At 39.6% G+C, this 21,089-nt stretch overlaps 1 protein-coding gene across 8 annotated transcripts in view; it reads left to right on the top strand.

The window, feature by feature from the left end:
* Positions 1-21,089, top strand: part of DIP2C (disco interacting protein 2 homolog C) — a 311,029-nt gene that overhangs the window by 183,331 nt on the left and 106,609 nt on the right. For 6 of the 8 annotated variants that reach the window (XM_084511375.1, XM_084511373.1, XM_084511377.1 and 3 more), the window contains 4 exons: positions 11,546-11,671; positions 12,527-12,736; positions 18,631-18,762; positions 20,113-20,232. In XM_084511375.1, the coding sequence (XP_084367501.1) occupies positions 11,546-11,671; positions 12,527-12,736; positions 18,631-18,762; positions 20,113-20,232 (588 nt within the window). Of the gene's footprint in view, positions 1-6,859; positions 7,024-11,545; positions 11,672-12,526; positions 12,737-18,630; positions 18,763-20,112; positions 20,233-21,089 lie in introns of those variants that run through there. The other 2 variants (XM_084511380.1, XM_084511374.1) reach the window with 2 other exon arrangements.

Raw genomic sequence — 21,089 nt, 5'->3', positions numbered from 1 at the left:
GAATAAATTTTTCCAAATGCTCAGTCTGAACCTCTCCTGGTGCAGCTTTGTGCTATTCCCACACATCCTGTCGCTGGTTATCAGGGAGAAGAGGCCAGCACCTCCCCAGTGTATGAAGAATACTGAGTTAGTAATGGCCCTGTAGATGCAGCCACAGTTGCACCTACAGCTTCATTTCCTTGAAGCAGTTCAGAAACAAGGTTTCTCAGCTTCTTTTGGAACCTGCATATCCATGGGTTTGGTATGGTATGCTGAGATAAGGAAGGAGGAATTGTAACAGGGAGTAAACAAGTGGGAAACTTCAATGGCTTGACTGTCATGGTCTTACCATGTAAGATACCATTGTGTAAATGAACTCTGCTAACTCAGTCCTGCACTGAGCTTTATGGAGGATGTTGGCTCTACATGCCCACCTTAGAGCCACCAGAGACCTGTTCCCTGGTTAACATTGGCTGACCTGCTCCTTCTAACACTACACTCTCTCACAGGAGGAACTGGAGCTTCTGCCACCATTATTTAAGAGCCATCATCCAGGCCATCTTGCTCATAGAGGAATGGTCTTGCTGACCTACTGCTGAAAGTGGTGATCTGTAAGCTATCCACAGCGTAGCACTGAATTAATACTGCTACTTGAGTTTGACCCAGTGTCTGTAGCTTTCTGTGCTGCTTGAAGCAGAGCTTGGCTCTACTGCCACATAAAGGCTGCAGCTCAGTACAGCAGCATCTGCTGCGGTGGCAGTTCTTAGTGAAATACCCCATAATTAAACTGGGCAGATCTTCTCAACCAGAAAAGCTTTTCTTGATTGCGAGAAATCTCCATCAGTTCTGCGTTTTCCAGCCAGTCATGGCTGGCATGGTTCAGGGAACAGCTCTCTTGCAGAGACCTTCAGCACCTATTTTAAATCCTCTCCAGAGAACAAGTGTGTTATCTTCCCTCAGCCGGGTGTTCAATACATGGAGAAAGAGCAGTCAGGTCCTTAACAACTTCATTTTTCCAAAGGACGCCCCTGTGTCAGAGCAAAAATTCTCAGTTCTCCATCCCAATGCTGAAAACCAGCCACTTCCCTGTGTGCCAGAGCCTGTCTTTCACAGTGTCCACGGCTGTCGTTGGTCAAGGAAAAAAAAAAAAAAAAAAAAACAGAAAAAATAAGACATCAGCACACAAAGGTATGCAGCAATAAAAATTAGAAATTTAAAATTTTCATCATTAAGTGATAAAGAATGCTATGTAGTATGTTCAAATGCACATGTATGTGTGAGGAATGAGATAGCCTCTCTTGGCTCTCTGATTTCTGCTGTAGAATTCTCCTCTGATGAGATGGGAATATGGCAGAAGGGTTGGGCTGAGTTTATGAAGTCCCTCGTTTCTCGTGGGGTCTCCAAGAGGCCTTGAAGATGGCCAGTGTTTTGCATCGCCCAGAGCAACTTTAGCGCTTAAGAAAAATGAGAGCAGTGAGATCTGATTTTTGCAGCTGTCAGAAATGGTGTGGGAAGTAGGAGCGGAGGTGAAATTGCACCGCTCCTGTGTCTCAGGGTGCACGTTATCCTGGAGCAAAGACCAGCAAACGAGAGCACATGTGCTACATGCACCACATGGACAGAGCTTAAAAGGCACACAGAGGATGAGCACAGGGCTGGGAGCTGAGAAACAGAGCGTTTTGAGAAAGACCATACGTGAAATAGCACCTCTCAGCTGGTCTCATAGGGGAAAGATACTGCTGGGGAGGTGGTTGTGGTACCCTGACTCTTGGGAGCGAGGATCTCCCTTCTTCCACTCACGGGTGGTGAATTTTCCCCCATACATTTAACCTCTGAAGATGAGAAAGAAAAAGTGCATCGTTCTTGGAGGACTGCCAACCCCTGCCCCAGAGATCCCACCACTGCAGAGAACAGTTCATTTTCCAAGCTCACTCAGCACTTCTTTTAAAAGACATCTTAATATAGGAGAGTTGGGGAGATATTGCCAAAACAAATGCATCCCAACTACAGCTCTGTCCCAGCTCACATTCCTGAGCCACCTTTCCCACACTGTGCTTCAACAGGGAAAAGGCTGAACAGCTTATGCTGAGCATGAGATTATTAAACCTCAAAACATATCGTCCCAAGATCAGTTTGGGGAGCATTTGAAGTACGGGAGCTAGCAATGAACAACATTCCCTGTAGACCCTGGTCCTAGAAGAGGAGTTGGCAGCAGACCCTGGGTAGCTGAGCTGCTCTGCTCTGTCAGCCTCGATACATGCCTTACCACGTGCTTCTCCTCACTGACCATGAGGTAAGTGTGTGTATGACCTATAACAAAGGTTGCTGACATTTTGCATCTTTACAGCTTACCTCACGGTGATTCTGAAATATATGGGTAGTTTATATTTGCATTTTTGAGAGGGTGTTCGAGATCGCGCTCTGTAGTCTTTCTAGAACTGAAAAGGAAAAAGTGAAAATAGCAGACAAAACTGGATTAAGAGAATATAAAAGTTGCAGTGTATGGTAGAAGGATGGAAGGAGAAGATACAAGGAATTATTTTTATTGAGCCATTATCATTTAACATCACTCCAGAGAATTAAGAGGGACAAAAATATGATGAATGTACTATGGTTCATGGCAGGACCACATATATATATTAAGGTCATTTATCATAAATCCAAAAATTTATTAACTCTTCAGATGAGTGAGGGATACTTGGAAAAGTTAATTAATGAACCTGTCTGTAGGAACACTTATTCAGGAATTAATTCATCTATTTGATTTAGCTTGCTTATAAACTTAATTTCAACCTACAATTCAATCAGGGCAAAAAAAAAAAAAAAAAAAAAAAAAAAAACAGGTTGAAAACAAATTTTTGCAAAGATGTAATTTATATGACCATGTCCTTGCTTTTGACCCTGCAGAAAAATTTGTAAGGATAATTGCAGAACTCTTGAGGAAAATTACTCAAGGATCTCCAGAGAAAAACAAATAGAAAGTTGATTTACTTCAGATCGCATAATAAGGGGGCCTGAGATGAAGTCACTATGTGAAGCTGACTTCCAGATTGCATTACAAATGAGATAATAAATAAATGCAGGGATGGAAATTATTAGTGGGAGTCTTGCATGTTTTTTTTTTATTTCACTTGTGATTAGAGTTAATATAATTTTAAATCCGAGTTTAGAGAAAAACATTTTAAAATCAACTTTATTATAATACCTGAAGACTCCAAAGCAAAAACTGTGCCTTTCAGCAAAACTAGGAGTGGAGTCATAAAGAGTTCAGCCTTTCAGTTTAGTTTTTGTATCCTCTGCTCCAACTGTATAACTTGTTTATGTCACTGTCTGTCCATAAAGCTTTCCCAATTGTGTGTTCAGCTTTTACCTTCCTTTCACCCAGAGCTGTGAATTGCCACTACTGCCATCTGAACTACAAAATGATAACCATGATTTCTGTCTTCAGAAATAAGGTTTCTGAGTGCATGGGAACATACATTTCCTGTTGCTTCATATGTGCCTGTAGTTATTCAGCAGCAGCTGAAGGATGCATGAGCGTGGTACAGCCCCCTGCAGAGTGCCCAGAGTAAAGTTTCCCACACCAGTGAAGTTTCTTTGCTGCAGCATCCTAGAAGAGCAAGGTCGTTTTCGTGGTGTATTCGTGGGAGTGCAGATGTTTTCTAAAAAGCTGACATTTCATCGTAAAAAATTGTGCAGGTCAACAAAACATGACCCAAATTCATGGCAAGTCATCAGAATGTTTCCTTGCATATCCGTGTATCTCCTGTTCCTAGTAAAACCAGAGACCCACTATTAACTGGGTTAATAATGGGTTTACAACATCCCGAAGACTGAAACTTACACACTGAAATTGTTTCCTGAAATGTAAGCAACAGCTTATTTCTGTTCGTAACCTCCACAGCCCTCATATAAATGTCTTATTAGAGCAGATGTTCTTGCATTCAGCTGGGTATTCACAGTGTTGTGAATACCATATTTCAGAATTAATGGCACACCTGCTTGCAGCTGGAGAGAAATTAGGTGTCACACTGTTCGGGCTGTGTGCTTTTCTATCTTAATGCCCGGAGATATTGTGAAAGTATTCTGACACTGCTTCATTATAGCATCACCCACAGCACAGATCTGTTGTTATATGGACTCGCTCGCTTTCGCATTCCTAGGGTGAGATGATTTTCCAATGGCTGATCTGTGTTGGATGAACACAGCAATTTTTATGAAATCGCTTGCCCTGAAAATAGAGTCAGCGCTGTCAGCCTAGGACAATCAAAAGACAAAGCCTAACTGTACTTTGTTCTGATGATACCACATTTACCATGTCTTACCCTATTTAGTGTGTCCTGATTGCATTTCCAATAGATGTAGCTACCAAATTATCTCTACTCAGAGTATTTACAGGCCATGTATTAGGAAATGAATTCTCAGTATATCCTTCGTTTCCATGGTAGCTACAACAAAGGTCTGATTAAACTCATAAGAGACTTTCATGCTTTCAAATACTAGTTTCCTGTAAGGCAGCAATTGCCAACCTTTCCCCTGTATAATTACCAGCATGCTCTTGCTATCCTTAGCATTGCCTTATCTAGAATTTTCAGCCAAAATTCACCTTTGATAGCGAGTGTTGGTGGCCTTTGGGAGGCCGGTTTCCCATAGCATTGGTTGCCTCGCTGTAGTAACTCAGCTGTTACAAGTCTTGTGCTGCACTGTGTGGTGGTGCAGCAGTCGCTGCCCTTGCTCCTCTTACCCCGTGCAAGCTTCCTCTTTCTGCCTGTCCCTCCAGCTGTGTCCCTTGATGCAGCCCCAGGTGCTGGCCTCCCCGAAACAGAGACATATTTGTGTTTTTTCTCATTTGTTAGATGTCTGACTTCAGGGCTGATCCTCTACCGCAGTATAAATAATACATAAATATGTATTATATGTACATAAATAACCTCTTATTAAAAATCATTTGGTGTTCTAAACTCATTAGCACAGAGCATCAACCTTCTTGATCTTAATAATCTGCCATCCTGTGAGCCAGTCGGTTCCGTTTGTGGCCGAGCCCATGAGAAGCGAGGATGTTAGACCTTCGCGGAGTCCTTGGGCCCGTTCTGCTCCCACTCGTATCAGCACCTTAGCAGGAATTGGCTACTAAAGCAAAGGAAGAAAGAGTTTCCAAAGGAAAAAAATAAAATAAAAAGGGACAAACAGATGAAAGGCATGAATTCAGATCACACCTAGCTAAGGTATGTCTCCCAGCAGTTTTATTCTCTCAGGGGTAAGTTCCCTGAAGGGAGGGATGAAAGTGTCCTTAGTTCAGAACTGGAAAACCAGGCTGTAGGAGATGATCAGAATCCTGTTATTTTGTTCTGATCAGAATCCTGCACCTGTACAGCAAAAAATAGGCAACAACTTGTTTTCCCATATTTGTGTTCCTTAAACATCTGGTGATTGGGTATCAAAAATGTCATTTTTTTCCTCATAGCAGGAAAGCAAGCAGAGTAACACAGAGACATCAAGGCTCTATTATTACTGGGAAATGAAAGACTTGAGCAAAGACAATTGAAGTAATATATGTAATCCAAAATGTAGGTGGAAACAGACTTCTGCCATCCTGATTTGAGCAACGCACACCTCTCTAGTGGCCTAATTTCTTGTCTTGGAAAGAATAGGGCTGAGCGGTGAATTAGATGCAAGAGAACCACCTGACACACAGTCGCAAGATCTGATTTGGGTACAAAAGAAGACACCATTTTTCTTTTGTCTCCTGAGGCATTTTATGCAATGGGTGTGAGGAACCGTTTTACAGTGTAGACATTTTTAATTTAGCTGACGCTTGCCACGGGAAGAGTGCCCTGTTTCATGATCCACGCCGAACTAACACCAGGTCTGTGACCCGTGAGGAGGTATCACTTTGCTTACAGTACGTCGAATGTTTGACATGCCAGTGGAGCAAATGCAGCTAGTACTGAGCAGAGGAAGCCACTGAGGCATGCGAAACGCACATAGGAAAAAAAAAAAAAAGGTTTAAAAACCCCTCCACATGAAGGAAGAATGCAACTGTAACTTATTGACTAGGTTTTGCTTTTTAAAAGAGAAAATTGAAGAAATTCTCCTGCTGGAAGCTGCATGAGTCTGGGACTAGGAATTTACAGTGTGTTTTACATGTTTCAGCTGCAGCCCTGAGCTTTCAGGAGCACTGTGCGTGGCCCAAGTAAAGAACGAGGTGTCGCTGTTAATGAAGTGTAAGGGGAAGGGCGAGTCAGGATGATGCTCCATGCCAGATGAAGATGCACACGTCAGAAGGGTCTTTTCCTAGCAACTGTAGAGAGACGAGTTGTATAAAACTGTGGTATTGCCCCATGTGTGGACCAGGATGAGGGTGAACTTGTTCATCACGCAACGATTCCCTTCTTGCCTCAGGAAGGCTGATTTGCTTGTAGGCCTCATCAGAGCCTGGAAGGACCAGACACACTGTCCTCCCCAGAGCAAACAGCTCGGAGAGGGCAGCTTGTCATAGAGGAATCACACCACTTGTAGGTACACATACGTCTGTGCATTAATGGGGTAAAAGTTCAAAAGAGACTTACTCAGAGCCAATATAAAGCGCACAATATAAAGCCAATATAAAACTCCTGACCAGCCCCTCTTTCTGTGTGCCAACCCAACATCTGACTACATAAAAAATTGTCCCACCACACCCCAAAAAATCTTACATGTCAGGTCATCAAACATTTAGGGGATAAATGGCTAAGGGACGCAGTGTTTGCTTCTATTTTTCTGGGCATTATTATTTAACTTTGAACACCTGTACTCGTTCACGCTACCCACCTATCAGCAGTTACCACAGGTGTGTCTCTGGTATCATCTGTCACCCAATTTCCCCTGGTCAGAGCAGGCTGCTCCCTCCCACATCACCGTGCACTTAACATGAGTGGTCTCTGAGCATACACGAGTCCCCCAAGTCTCAGCTTAGCTCTGTGGGCTGTGTGCTGACCACTGAGTCCAGTCTCCTGCTGGTTTGTTCTGCCAGTGGCATCACATCGGAGCGGTGTCCAAGCTCAGGTAGGGTATCGCCCGGTGCCACAGATACCGGGAAGTGGGCTTGTTTCCCTTTCCACAGACAATCAAATGCACTGATGTGTCGAACATCCAGCCTTTAGGTCACGCTGAGGGATGAAGCTGGGAAAGACCATGAAGAACATGGTGTTCTTAACGAGCTGGTGCTGGGCATTGATGTATTTCAGTGCTGTTTTGTTTTTTCCTAAGCCTTTTCAGTTAAACAGGGACCAGAACATTGTGCCAGGTTACAAGATAAACCAGACAAGAACAATGACTGTGCTAAGCCGAGCGCCTCCTGGGAAACCTGGACAATTCGTCCTGCTGGTAAAATAAAGAGTTCACTGCTGCTTGCAGTAGAATAGAGTTCCTGATTATGGAGCCCTGTGGCCAAAGCCATGGGTCATCACTGTGGGAATCTGAGCTCATGGACTCTCCTCTACACAGTTTTTAATTTCTCTGTCTTTGCTCTGAGGCCTCGTCTCTTACTCAATAGCTCATCAGCTATCTGAAGAGAAACTTTCTCTCTACCACGTGCTGCTTCTTACAGCTCCACTTCCTCTGTATTTCACTTACAGACTTTGCTCACAGGAGTATGTTTGTCCTCTCTGTCCTGTCATAGAAAGTAAAGGGAGAGAATAAACAGAGACAAACAAATGACTGAAAGCAAGAGCCAGGACTGCTTTAGATTTTCTGTTGAGTCTTTCCTGTGGAAAAGCCAGGTGGGAACAGTGAGGATTTTGCTACCTATAGGAGTGCTTTAAAGGTCAGGACCTGGAGTCATTTTATCAGCTGGAACAGTGCAGTTAGAATGTCATAGACTTCTTCATAAAAGCACATTTCACCTAAAAGCATTTTCTTTCCATACAGACCTGGAGCCTTTTAGAGGGCTTGAGTGCAACTGCGTCAAGGTATATCTGCACTTGAACCTCTGTCAGAAGTTTATAAAGGGTGAGAAATTGCAGCATGCTACACCATGAGGAAAGATAGGAGAGGTCCTTTATTAGTTGATTTATTTTTTATTTTTTAATTAAAGCTCGCAGCTGTGTGGCTTTCAAAATCTTCGTACCTGAAGGATTTTTTTTTCAGGAAAAATTAGCAAGAAATCTGTATTTTAAAGCAGCGTTCAATCCTAATTTGATGAGTTCAGTTAAGATGAGTATACCAGGGTAGATCGAGAAGACAGTCCAGCCACGTGTCAGACCTTTAAGACAAGGGGCATCACCCTGCCAGAGACCGTTCAAAATGCTAGGATGATGTTCACTGCTGATGCTGTGTGTGATGTGTGGAGAATACAGACTGCTCTCAGTGCTGAGGGGATTTGGTAGGATAAACAGTTTCCTGTCCCAAGGGAACTCAAGTATGGCTTCTTACCCTCATTATACTTTTCCCCAGTGTGTATCACAGCTATGGTTTCCTCCCTTTAATGAACAAGGCACTTCTAATTACTATTCTCTGCATTCACTTTATAAGCCTCTTTGTGTTTTGTTTTGTTTTTCTTTCTTTTTTTTTTTTTTTTTTCAGTAGCTGCAAGGGACAGATTGTAGGCAAGCAGTGGGAAAGAAGAGGTCACATACAACATGTCGGGCACCATAGCCAATCTTTCACCAAGCTACAGGCAACGAACTACTGCACTCAAGCTCAAATTGATGAGAAATGAATCACCAGAGTCTCCTTTTGGTCAGATATGTATGTTTCAGTTTAGGTTTAAACCAGGAGACTAAGCCTCTGGGTATGAATGGCTTCAGTGCTGTTTGTTAACAAGTCCAGCTGTAGACAAGAATGTCAAAATGGGTTGAAGAGTATCGTCAGAACCCATCGATAGGTTTTCATTCAAAAAGAAGACCATGCAATCTATTGTCTTCTTCCCTCCTCCTAATCCTTAGCCCTTTTTTAAGTGCTTAGATACACATCATTTCACCAGCAGCGTTTTTATTCTTGGGAGTGAACATTGTCAAAAGATTTGTCACCCAAGCTGGACTGTTCCTGCTGCCTTTTATTCCTCTCTCCCCAAAAGCCTGAATGCTCTTGGTGGTAGTTCGTGGACCATCTCTGCGTGGCGTCTTCAGCCTTTTTTAGATGTGTCTCCTGTCTTGGTTTGATAGCCCCTGACTGAGCAATGTTTTCGGAACAGCCAACCTAGCAGGCTGCCTGGGAGCAGGTGTGCATGTTCCTTCTGCCCAGCTTCCCCATTGTTTAATCAGTTTCTTATCTTTTCCATTGTTTTATCTTTCCTGCTTTTTTTTTTCTTGCTTTTTTTTTTTTTTTTTTTTTTTAAGAGTCCTGTTTGATTTATTCCACAGTAACCCCCGACAAATAAACATATCAGGCATGTGCTTTATTAAGAAAACAATTTAATTCCTGGACTCCCATGGACTCGTTTGAAAATGAAAACACTGCAAAGTGTGTTTTAATTATGCTGAGGGCTTTGCCTCTTCCATCAAAAAAGCATCAAAAAAGAAATCCAAGAGTTGGCAAGTTAGGATTCAGTGTCTTCAGTGTCCAGCTGTCACTAAGCATTTTAAAAATGACTTTTTCAGTGATTCTCCTTAAAAAAATCTTTTGAAGAACTTGGTAGTTAAACCTCATCTCCCTCGTAATGCTTGTAGCAAAAAAGAAAACACAATCCTAAATCCAGTAAAACACAATTCCTCCTGTCTTAATCAGCAAAATTTATTCTCTTCAGAAAATTGCTGTAGAGCTTTTCAAAAAAAGATAGGAAAGGTCGTTTTTTTTATGCTTGATATCTACTTTCTATCATTTGAGTGAAAACCAAGAATTTTCCCTGTTTGTTGGATAAGAAAAGCAAACTGTCAGTGAACATGTTCAGTCCTGTGTACATGAACAGGACTGGTGCGGAGTGATCAGGTAGGAATTTATCTTGAGGACATGCTGTTAGGTAAAGACTTACATTGCTTTTTTTTTTTTTTTCTTAGTCTGATATTTTTTGCATAAAACTTTTCATCGGGGTTTAATTATAAGAAAGAATTTAAACCTTCTACTTTAAAATAATGACTTCACAGAAGAGAAATTGTTTTCTGGTTTGATGTTGGTGTTATAATATTCCTCTGTTTTGGTCCTTCAGCTTCATGGCTCGTTTATCATATGCTTTTTCTGTGTTTCTTGTTGATTTTCTTGCTTTTCTTTTCCTGATGTGCTCATTCTCTTCCCAATTTAAAATAAAAGTGAAAAACAACTCACAGAAGCAGCTGATAATGTTCTTTTCCTTAGATTTACTCTTCCCTGCAGTCTTTCACTGAGAGGTCCTTAAGCCCTGGCAGAAGGTAGGGAGCACTATTCTTAAAAACGAGACATTGTGGCTTAGCAGCAGCAGGTGTCATCTAATTCTTCCAGTCATCCTTTCCAGTTGTTACGTACAACGGGGCACTTACACTGTTGTGGTCCAACCAACAGCTCATTAAATAAAGGTGGAACACATTATACCCTCCTCTTTTCTGCTGCTTTTCTCAGGAAATATTGCCTTTTCAGAGCTGCCACCATCTTCTTTAACCACAAGTGACTTTTATTGGGTACCATGTGTTGTGCATGCTGTCTCTTCATGCACATCCTTCCCCACACCATAGGAATAGACAGGGAGATAAGGCAAGGTATTAAAGGCAGACTTATTTCACCATATAGTTGTGGTAGTCATTAAAGGATTTGCACAAAGCACAGCAGTTATCAAAATATGTTGCTGGTATATTTTACACGTGATAAGTGGACTTTTTTGAACTTGGTAAGTGGAACATAATAAGTGGACTTTTGAACATAAGTGGACTTTTTGAACTTATACAGCTGTATGTACGCATGAAAAGTAGAGAAGCTGTGCTCTGGGGATGTCCCCACTGAGAAGTGGACCTGCCTGTGTTGGAGCCAACAGGTCTAAGCTGGATGTAACACTCACCTGCAAAGCAGAAGGTTCATGTTTAAAGTGCTTGTCGTTCTCATTCCACCTCAGGCCAACTTTCATAATACTTTTTTCATGAATAAAGCCAAGCGACGGTGGCAGGAGAAAGATCTGGGAATGGGGGGAGCCACTGCAATTTTGTTGTGACACTTGGTAGCTCGTACCTTTTGAGCAAACATTCCTGTTCACTTGATTTGTGTGAATTTTGTATAAATTAGAAACCTCATTCATTTCAAAATCAGGTGCTGTTACTACACCACACGTTCACTGAAAACAATAATTGTTGTTGAAGCAACAGCTCATTTCAAAACATTGTGAAATGGAGGTTTACTCTAAGGAAGCAGGGTTCCCGCTCTTCAAATACTGTTACAGTGTTCTGGGAAAACTGTACAGCTCAAAGGATTTGTTTGTTGGTACAGCACTCTTCACTATTGCCTCTTTTTCTAGCATGAGGAGAACTGGTGCAGTCCCTCTGAGATCCCCTGCATTCCTGGGCTTTCATCATTTCATATGCACTGTCAGCCTCACTGGAGTACAATCCAACCTGCACGCAGATGCAGTGAATACACAAACAGTTCTTTTCTGCTGGAACACTAGCTTGAAATCTCTCTTTTCTTCCAGATGTCCACACAGAAGCAGTTCAGGCAGCCCTTGCTAAACATAAAGAAAGGAAAATGGCAGTCCCCATGCCCTCAAAACGACGTTCGTTGGTGGTGCAAACATCAATGGATGCCTACACACCGCCAGGTGAGCACTTGTGTTTGTGCATTTTACGGAAAATTTTTAAAAGGTTCTTTGTGCTGCTGTGAACTAATGGTCTAACGGACAGTAACAGAAATGACATCTGAAACACACTGAACGTAACATTGAGGTACCTCTGAAGAGAAGAAGGTGGAAAGTCAACTGGGGCAGTTTCCGTGACTGCTTTGCCCTTGGTGGTACCTCACCTAGCGTTAATCGCTTTGATCTCATGAGGCCCTAACTATGGTAAAGTTGTGATATAATATGTGACTTAAGGTATCATTCAAGTTTCTGGTTTATTCCTTAATTCTGCAATGAAAAGTTGCCTTTAAAATTTGTCATACCAGCTCTTTATGAATTTATATGGTCTTTTACCTACTTACTACTCTGAAAATACTCCACATGTTTTGCTTTCTGATACTCACTGAATTCAGCTGCGACTCAATTTCTCACTGAGGGGTAGGCTTTTTACAGCTGTTTTTTTAAAGCTGGTTTTTCTCAGACATTGTGGAGTGTGTTTTGAAAAATATTTGGGGTATTTTGTACTGTTAATATGTGGTTGGAGATCTTCAGAAGATCTCAAGCCACACTGGAAAGGAAGCAACTTCTATTATCCTTATCTGTTTTCTTGTAGAATAATATACAAGCCATTGAAGTAGTGCATGAAAGCTCTCTCAAAGTAGTTAGCAATTGTCTTTGGTTTCAGGGCTCTTGGTATTACAGTCTTTTTCTTATTATGTTTGCCTGCCTTTGTGAGTTTTTCTTAATGAGAGTTTTCTTTAGATTTATAACATGAACATGCCTTATTTCTACTTAAACAAGCAAAAGCACTGCAACTAACAGGCTGTTTTTAATTATTAGATACTTCTTCTGGTTCAGAAGATGAAGGCTCTGTGCAGGGTGACTCCCAGGGAACTCCCACCTCAAGTCAGGGGAGTATAAACATGGAACACTGGATCAGTCAAGCGATCCATGGCTCTACCACGTCAACCACTTCCTCCTCCTCAACACAAAGTGGAGGCAGTGGTGCTGCACACAGGCTAGCTGATGTTATGGCTCAAACGCATATAGGTTAGTATACCACCGTTTTCAGTATCTTCAGTTTATTGTGAATTTTGTCTCTCACATTCAGCTGATTCTGCTATTTGAAGCCTTACAAAAAGTTTTCTTGTGCTTTTTCGTCTTTTTCTCGGTTTATAATAATAGTCTCATTAAAAAATGCAATTAAAAATTGGGGGTAGACTTCTGTTATGGCTAACAGTCTAGCTGTTGGCACCCAAATATCTAAAATGCTTTGCTTGAATTCCATTACTTAGCACTAAAAGAGATCTCTTTAGGATCCATCAGTAAGGAAAATTAGTGCATGCAGCATTAGGGATTGCTTGCACACAAGTTTCTCCTACTTCTGCAATAGTTTAATTACATGGTTTGAGTGATTTTAGGTAATTCTCTGTTAAGAGTATGTGCTCTTAATTGAATCTAGAATTGGCTGGGATAGCTAACTATGATCAACCTTGACAAATACTACTATATACTGTCATAAAAGGAAGCTGGTATTATTATTAATAGCTTGTTTATATTCTTTGGATAGATCACTGAAGTCAAGGCTTTCTTTCCATTACAGACCTAAACTTCACAAACATTAACTGTTTCTGGATATTGTGCTATTGCCATTTGTCTTCATTTAAATGAGGTGGCTATTAGAATGATTAGGCACATAGAAAGCAAGACTTGTGCTCCCTTCATTCTCCAGTAACTGCTGTTAATTATATGAAGTGTCTGCTTTGGGTACATTCTTGCAGTGGCTGTTTATTGGGTTGTCTCACTAAAATATGTTGGAGCCTATATTGGAACAGATAAAGCAACCTTGCTACAGTTCTGCTGCACACACGTTTTAGTGTTCCTCAGCTGATCATTCCTTTTCAAGTATATGTAATGAGACACATGAAACATTTTACGTGTTCCTGATTTTATATGCTGAACAGTAGTCCATGTCCCTTTTTCTTTTGCTGTTGGTATAGCTTGATGTAACACCTGTATTTTCAGATGACTAATCCTCTTACCACAGTATGGAATTGCTGAATTGCAGACAGGGGAAGAATTTGTATTGTATTCTTACATTCATGCCAAGTGAATAGCTTAGTACCTTGTTTTAGAAACACATACACTTCTGAACACATTAATCATTGCATTTGGTTATTTTCTGTGACTTCATCTTGAAATGCTAGAGGAAATTATAGCATAGAAAATTAAATTTATCCAAACTCTTAAAAGGTTGCATTACTCACACACACAAATCTCATGTGTCTTAAAATATAGCTTCTTTATAATGTGACATTTCAGTAATTTTAAATCTGGCACAGTAAATCTTCTCTTATAATCACTGAGTTTGCAGTAAATAATGCAGCATTTTTAGAGCTAAATTAAGATGACAGTATTGTGTGGAAGAAGAAAAATACTATTTTTTTTTCTCCTTTGTTGTTGACTGGAGCGAGCTCTCCTTTGAAGAAAGCAGATAAGCTTACCTCAGTGTAAATATGTTTTCATTCTGACAATTAGGTACCATAAATAGCAAATCTAGTTGAACAGTAGTTGTGATGTAAAGTTTGTTTGGATACAAAATATGACTGATATCTGCTAACAGGCTCAGACTGTGATCTTAAGGTTACCGTCTTTGTTGCTAAGATCATTGGAAAAAGCAACAGAATCTGCACAGATGATAATTCTGAGGTATATTCACATGGCTTGATGTTTATTTGGTCCGGGGTGTTGTTCTCCAGATCAGTTTGCAAGAAGCAAATCATCATGTACTGCCATAGTCTGGAGATGCAATTTTGATAAGTACAAATTTAAGGGGCAACAGGGAAGACCTGTAATGATAACCAAAAAAAGCCCTCCATTCTGACATCCGCTAGGATTTCACCTCCAGAGTGCATCACAGAATCAAAGGGAGATTTTTCCAGTGAAAGTGCCTTAATACAGTCCTGAGAAGGAATTGGATAAAACATTTTGGCTATGATATAATCAAAGTTTAGCTTTCTGTATCATTTAGATTATTTGCATAAGCTACTGTATGTTTATTATCTTACACTGTTTATTTAATTTCATGGCTTCTGCTGCTTTATTATGGCCAAAGGTCTAGTATAGGATAGATTTCCTTTAAGTATTTGTTCTCAGCTATAAGACACTCAGGTGTCTGTATGAAGCTACAGAGAGAATTTCTAGTTTGGCATATGTTTCAAAACTGTGTTGGGTAATCCTTGAACTTAGATATCAAAACAGTGAAATCTCTAAAAAAATATTTAACATTCATTACATCTTTGAGTCAGTGCTCTATATATTTCTAAGGTCTATAAGCTTTCATTTGTCTGTATTATATTTTTTGGACCTATACAGATATAAAAATCAAGGTGAGAAAACATCCCAGAGCTCAGAAAGTTCATGTAATGATAATCACACAGTGCTTAGCTGTGACTGTAAATTTAGAGAGATTAACGAGTTATAAAATTTCTCACTATAAAATTTCTCACTATAAAATTTCGGTCCTGTAGCTGCTTTTAATGTTTCCTTTATGTGTTTCAAATATGTTTCTCTTTGGAAATCAAAGGCCTCTATTGGAACCAAAGGCCACATAGGTTTCTAATAAAATCAATATAAAAACATGTGCCATGAGGCCTGATGGATAGTTCTCTGACAACCTTAAAATTCTTATGTGTCCGGAGAACGAATATTAACTTATGATACAGGGGACTAGTTTAAAATAGCCTCTGTCACCTGGATACTAATACAGGCGAAACCTGGCTGATAAAAAAGCTACAGCTCTTACTCTGGATTTCCCATCCCTGACAACGAGAAGAGCCAGCTTGCTTGGGAGAAAAAGCTATATTCTCATCAAGTGCAGTATTGTAAGGATGTTATTTGAATTCCTGGAGACTTTCCAAATCCATAGTGTTTATTTGTACTTCCTATCTTCCACTCAAAAGTATTCCTCTACCTCTTTACTTCTCCTTAAACATGGTGCTCTGTCAAAATACACCCTCTATCCCTACATGAATGTGCTCTGGATTGTTGGTTCTTTTTCATTTTCATGAAATGGGGTAGATTATATCGCTCCAGTAGCAGAAATGAAGGGTCTTAACTGGAAACAGCTGCTCAGTCTGTGATCTTCTAATGCAAGAATATTGGAAGAGATAGAGAGAAGAGGTGATGCAGATATGTGTGTTTGATGGAGGAAATTCTTTGAAGTCATGCAGCTGTCGCAGTTTCTATTTTTTAATCAACAGATGTGTCAAGATGATTATTCTTAACTAAACCTCAAACAGTACTTCAAGTTACCAGACATAAGACCAAGCTGCTCTATACAGATTGTGTTCATAGTCTATGCCTGGATTACTTTTCTACACACACACAAAAAAAAATACATAAGAATTTCACATAACATAAGAATTAACATTTTCTTTAGAAGTCTTTTGGACTGAATTTTTGTCTATGTGACTTTCATTTCTCCAAGCCTGAGAAGGGAACTGACTGAAGATTTGTAAGTCTAATGAATGAAACCTACAGCTGTAAATATGGCCATGATAAGACATCTTTTATAGAACATCCTACAAAGAAATAGGGCAAGATGAACCTTATTGTTCATCTTCTGCTGGATAAGGATTCTTCTTAATAGAAATGTAAATAGCAGATGGGCAGAGTGTGTGATAAAACTGCACCCTTTGACCAGCCAGTGGTGACCACATAGGGAAGAGAATTCATCCTGGGTAATTTCAAGTGCAAGTGCTGCTTGTTCAAAAGAAAACCCTTTTACAAAAGAGCAGGAAGCTTCTTTCCCATTCTATTTCACCCTGCTCTGCACCATGTGTTACAAAGAAGTATTTGGTTTCACATCTATAGATGCGAGGGGAAAGCATCTCTGCTCTGCAGTGCTTTGAGTCACGTATCTTCTCTCCCACACATTAAAAAAAAATCATATCAATGTAAAAACCTGAAAGGAGATACTTTAACTCAAATTCAATTTGTCTTATAAAGTCTGAAAGATGGAAATATTTCACTGAATAGATGTAAACAATTATAGCTAAAAAAATACTTTCTCATGTTACTAATAGCTGACTAAGTACAATTATTTTCTTAGTCATGACCTCCTCTCCTATTTGCATAGCAAAACTGCATTATAAGTTAAAGATAAAAAGATAAACATCAGCATTTTTTAATTGATGTAGTTATTGGGTAATTCAATCATGATCTATAAAAAGCTGCCACTTAAAAAGAAGGGGCAAAAATTGTGCTGATTCTAAAATACTTGATAAATGACAAGACTCCTCAAATGAAGACATTATTCAAATAATTACCAGTAAAAGCTTCATTGTCCAAGCTATTATACTTCAGCTGGTCACTTATAACACAATATAAGGTCTCTATTTCAGTAAAGTGGTAAGAGTGGATGTGATCAGAATTAAAAGGCTCAACTGGACATGTGCAGGTTGCAAGACATTTTTGAGTGGTACAATAAAATCCATCTCATGTTTTCTTCAACCAGTTACAGTGAACATCATTGAACATCATATGATGTTCATGAATATAAACATTAAATAACAACTATAGACATTAATATCATGTCTTAATTTTTCATGATGATTGTCTGTCAAATGCTGCATTCAAATGAGAAGTATGCAAAATAGCCATCTAATATAGCATCCATGTACTGTATTTATTGCCATAAAAATTAGTTTTCTCTCTTGGTAGTACATGAATTTGGGATTTAATGCACAAGAATTACATCGGTCCAAAGTTCAAGACTCATGGAAATGCTTGATGATTACATTTCAGGTGAAATTCACTGTAGAAGTTGGTATTAGAGTAGATTTACAACATCATAATCATAATACTTGTAGGGCATATTTACTAAAATGCACATCTCTAAAGTAATATTGGAACAAAATTAACATTTTTCCAGAATTTTTCTATGTTAAAAATCCTTTCTCTATTATAAAATGGAGAGCATTCTTTGTCACTTCATTGGCAGCAGTATGAAGACTTGTCCTCTTTTCTATCTCAGAGGCTCCTGGGGATCACTTATGTCAATAAAGAGAGAAGATGTTATTTGTTCATGGCATTTATCTCTATCTACCCTAATGCCTATGAAAATGTGGAATAAAATTATAAGACAAACTGTAAAAATAATATACAATATGTAGGTAATACAGACTGAGACTTGAAAACGTGAAAACAAACTGGAGCATGCTGAGTTATCAGGCTATGAAAGAGAAAGATTAGCGCAGTGGAATTGTTTGGAAATGCTGGAATAAGTCAGATGGGTTTGTGTTTGTCTTCTGGAAGGCATATCTTTGTTATGCAGAAGCATTGAAATAGCTCTGTCTAAAAATAGTAGACAAGCAAGTATCCATGCAGAATGTAAAGTTCACGTTTCTTTACATTTTATTTCTTTCCCCTAGATTCCAACCCTGCTGTGATTGATTTTTTTTTCTTAATAAAACAATGATTTCCTTTTTCAAGTAAAATTGTCATATTCAAAATATGAGAGATATGCACTGGCACTTGCAAGTGATTGGCAACGTGCCATATTCTCTTTGTGTCATAAAACTAAAGCAGTAATCTGTGAGAAGTATATTTGTCTGGGTCTTTTGCTATTTGAAGCTGTCCACAAAGTTTAACTTGGTATAAAATTAAATGTCAGTGGAGAACCAACAATCTAATTATATCTTTTTTCTTTTTTTTTAAGCTTATTGTTTATATTCTTGCAGATATATGGTACTTGGTGTAATCAATGGAAAAGTTAAAATTATGATGTACTTTATAGTTGTATACATTCATTTTGTGCATGAACTTCGTTGCCTGTTTGGATGTTGAAAAAAAGTCAAAAGGTGTTCTTTCCTCTCCCCTTTGTTCTTCTGCCCTTCAACACTAGAGGTACATGGTTAAACCTTTTAACTTATTTTTCACAGAAAATCATTCTGCCCCTCCAGATGTTACCACTTACACCTCAGAACACTCAATACAAGTAGAAAGACCACAAGGATCAACGGCACGGGTGGCACCAAAGTATGGAAACGCTGAACTTATGGAAACTGGTGATGGTATGTCAAGAAGCAAAATCGTTTTCTCTTTGAGTATTGTAACCTTTTTGTAGTTAGCGTATGCATCTGTTCCTTGTTTCTTCTGGGCACTTGTCATTTATAAACACCCACGTAGTTAAAGCATCTTTGCAGTCCTCAAATAAACTGGTATACATGAAGCTGACAAAGAGAAATATTTCTTAATCAGCCCAGCTGATTGCCTGTATAAATTGTTTTGCAAATGGAAGCAGCAAGTCTCTCTAGATCTGCTTTTCTGCTTTTATCATGCTGTCTGGTTACAGCTAGGCTGTTTTTTAAAGGGCAAGAAATGCGACATACAATAGGATGGTTACATCTTGAAAAGTGTCATGATTAAAGTTTTATTTTCTCAGTTTTTTTTTTTTTGTTTTTTTTTTTTTTGAAAAACAGTTATTTGTAAACCCTTTCTTATTTACTGCTCCTCTTTTCTAAAACATATTAACCGATACCTCAGCAGGGTGTGGAATTGTTGACCAAGTGTATCCCATCTAAACTTAGCAGCTTCAGCTATAAAAACCACTTGGCAGAAGTGTTGGAGCCAACCGTATAGAAGGGTAGGAAGTCGAAATTTCTGCAATGCAGTGACAGAAAGTTATTAGTTCAGGATCAGATGACATGAATGTTGCAGAGGCTTTGCACTCTGCCGGGGAAAGGGAGGGGGGAGGTGTTTGATGGGATTATATTACAAAAGTGCCCCTTGCCCCACACTGCTGTTCATAACTGTGTTTTTCAAAGTGCTGTGTGGACAGGCATGCTCCCGTTGGAGACTGCTGGCTGATGGAATTGGCTGTAGGGATGGTTGGGGAATACGGGGTCGTGCTGAAGTAATGCAAAGATGTCAGCCATGTTTAAGATGGATAGTGGACAGACATCCACTGCAGTGTAAAGAGCAACCCAGAATAAATGATGGGACAGAGCCTATGAACCGTGCTCCTTGCTGAACCAGTGATCACAGGGAGAGACCATGCCCATCTTCTCAACGACCATCACCAGGGCCACCTAGAAGAGTTCTCTCAGGTTGCCAACACTCTGTAGGGAGGGCTTTTTCACTGTGCATCTCTCCCCCAGTCTATGTGCTTTTCCCCTCTAACTTTGCAAGCTCACTCTGATGTTGTTGTATTTATTGTTTTTATTTGCGCTAGGCATCATTGTTGCTTTTTGCTGAAATGATCTTAATGTCTTAATGGTGAATACTCGAGTCACACTCATGGTATGGCATGAAACTGTAGTTGTGGTGGCCTTGCAGTCCTAGACTTTTTCTTACCCCAATTAACGTCTGGTGGCGTTCAGCGTAGCGGTCAACTGATGTCTCCATTGATCCCTGTCCTGCAGGAGTACCAGTGAGCAGCAGAGTGTCAGCAAAGATTCAGCAGCTGGTCAATACACTAAAACGGCCCAAACGACCACCATTACGAGAGTTCTTTGTAGATGACTTTGAGGAATTGTTAGAAGGTAAAATGACTGTTTTTCAAAAGGTTTGGGGATCTCTTATTAAAACTCTGTAAAATGTTTGTTTCGCACATTGACTTTCTAGAAAACTAAGTAAGCCCTCCTTGTACTGGCAAGTACCAAAAAACTGTTGATATTCAGTGGAATCCGCTTGTAGTAAGCTTGGATGTAGTGCACTAGAATCAAAAGTCTCTGGTGTTTGCTCATGGTTCTGCTTGCAATGCAACTGCAGAAGAGAGGGAGAAACAGCTTTGCTCTGAGAACATTCAGCAGTGCGTTACAACCATTTCTTTTGAACATCAATATGAAAAAAACCTGTCAGTGAAGGAGCATGTTAAATGTTTCATACATCCTTTGTGTAACAAAGGAACATAAAAAACAAACAAAACCAAAAACTACTTGTAAGATAGAAACATGGATAAAGTCAATAAATGGAAATTTGTTTTTAAGAAGGCCAATGCTTTGAGAATTAAGATTTGTCAGGATATGGTGGTTTAGTCCTCATTGCAGTTTATAAGCAAGCACTGCGACAGAACATGACTTAAATTGATGTGTTACTGATGACTTACTGGAGGACAATTTTTCAGAAGTTCTGCAGTTCATCGTATTACTGCATTTTTGCCAAGAAAAAGTATTCTCCATCTCTCTTTAAGAATGAAGGAAGATCGATTATTTCTAAGATAAATATATGCATGCTGCCTCAGCAGTTTCTTTCCCTGCTTGTAGAACTCGTGTCAATATAAGCACATGCATTCCTAAGATGTTTCAGTGTCCTCATCTCTGTTAAACTTAAAACTTAATTATTCTGTTTTATGTCTCCGTTGCTTCTCAATACCTTCTAACATGTCATTATTTTCAGG

The sequence above is a fragment of the Aythya ferina genome, assembly GCF_964211825.1.
Source record: "Aythya ferina genome assembly, chromosome: 2".
Taxonomy (NCBI): Eukaryota; Metazoa; Chordata; class Aves; order Anseriformes; family Anatidae; genus Aythya; species Aythya ferina.
Note: the sequence above shows the minus strand (reverse complement) of the source record. Positions and strands in the feature narration are given on the sequence as shown.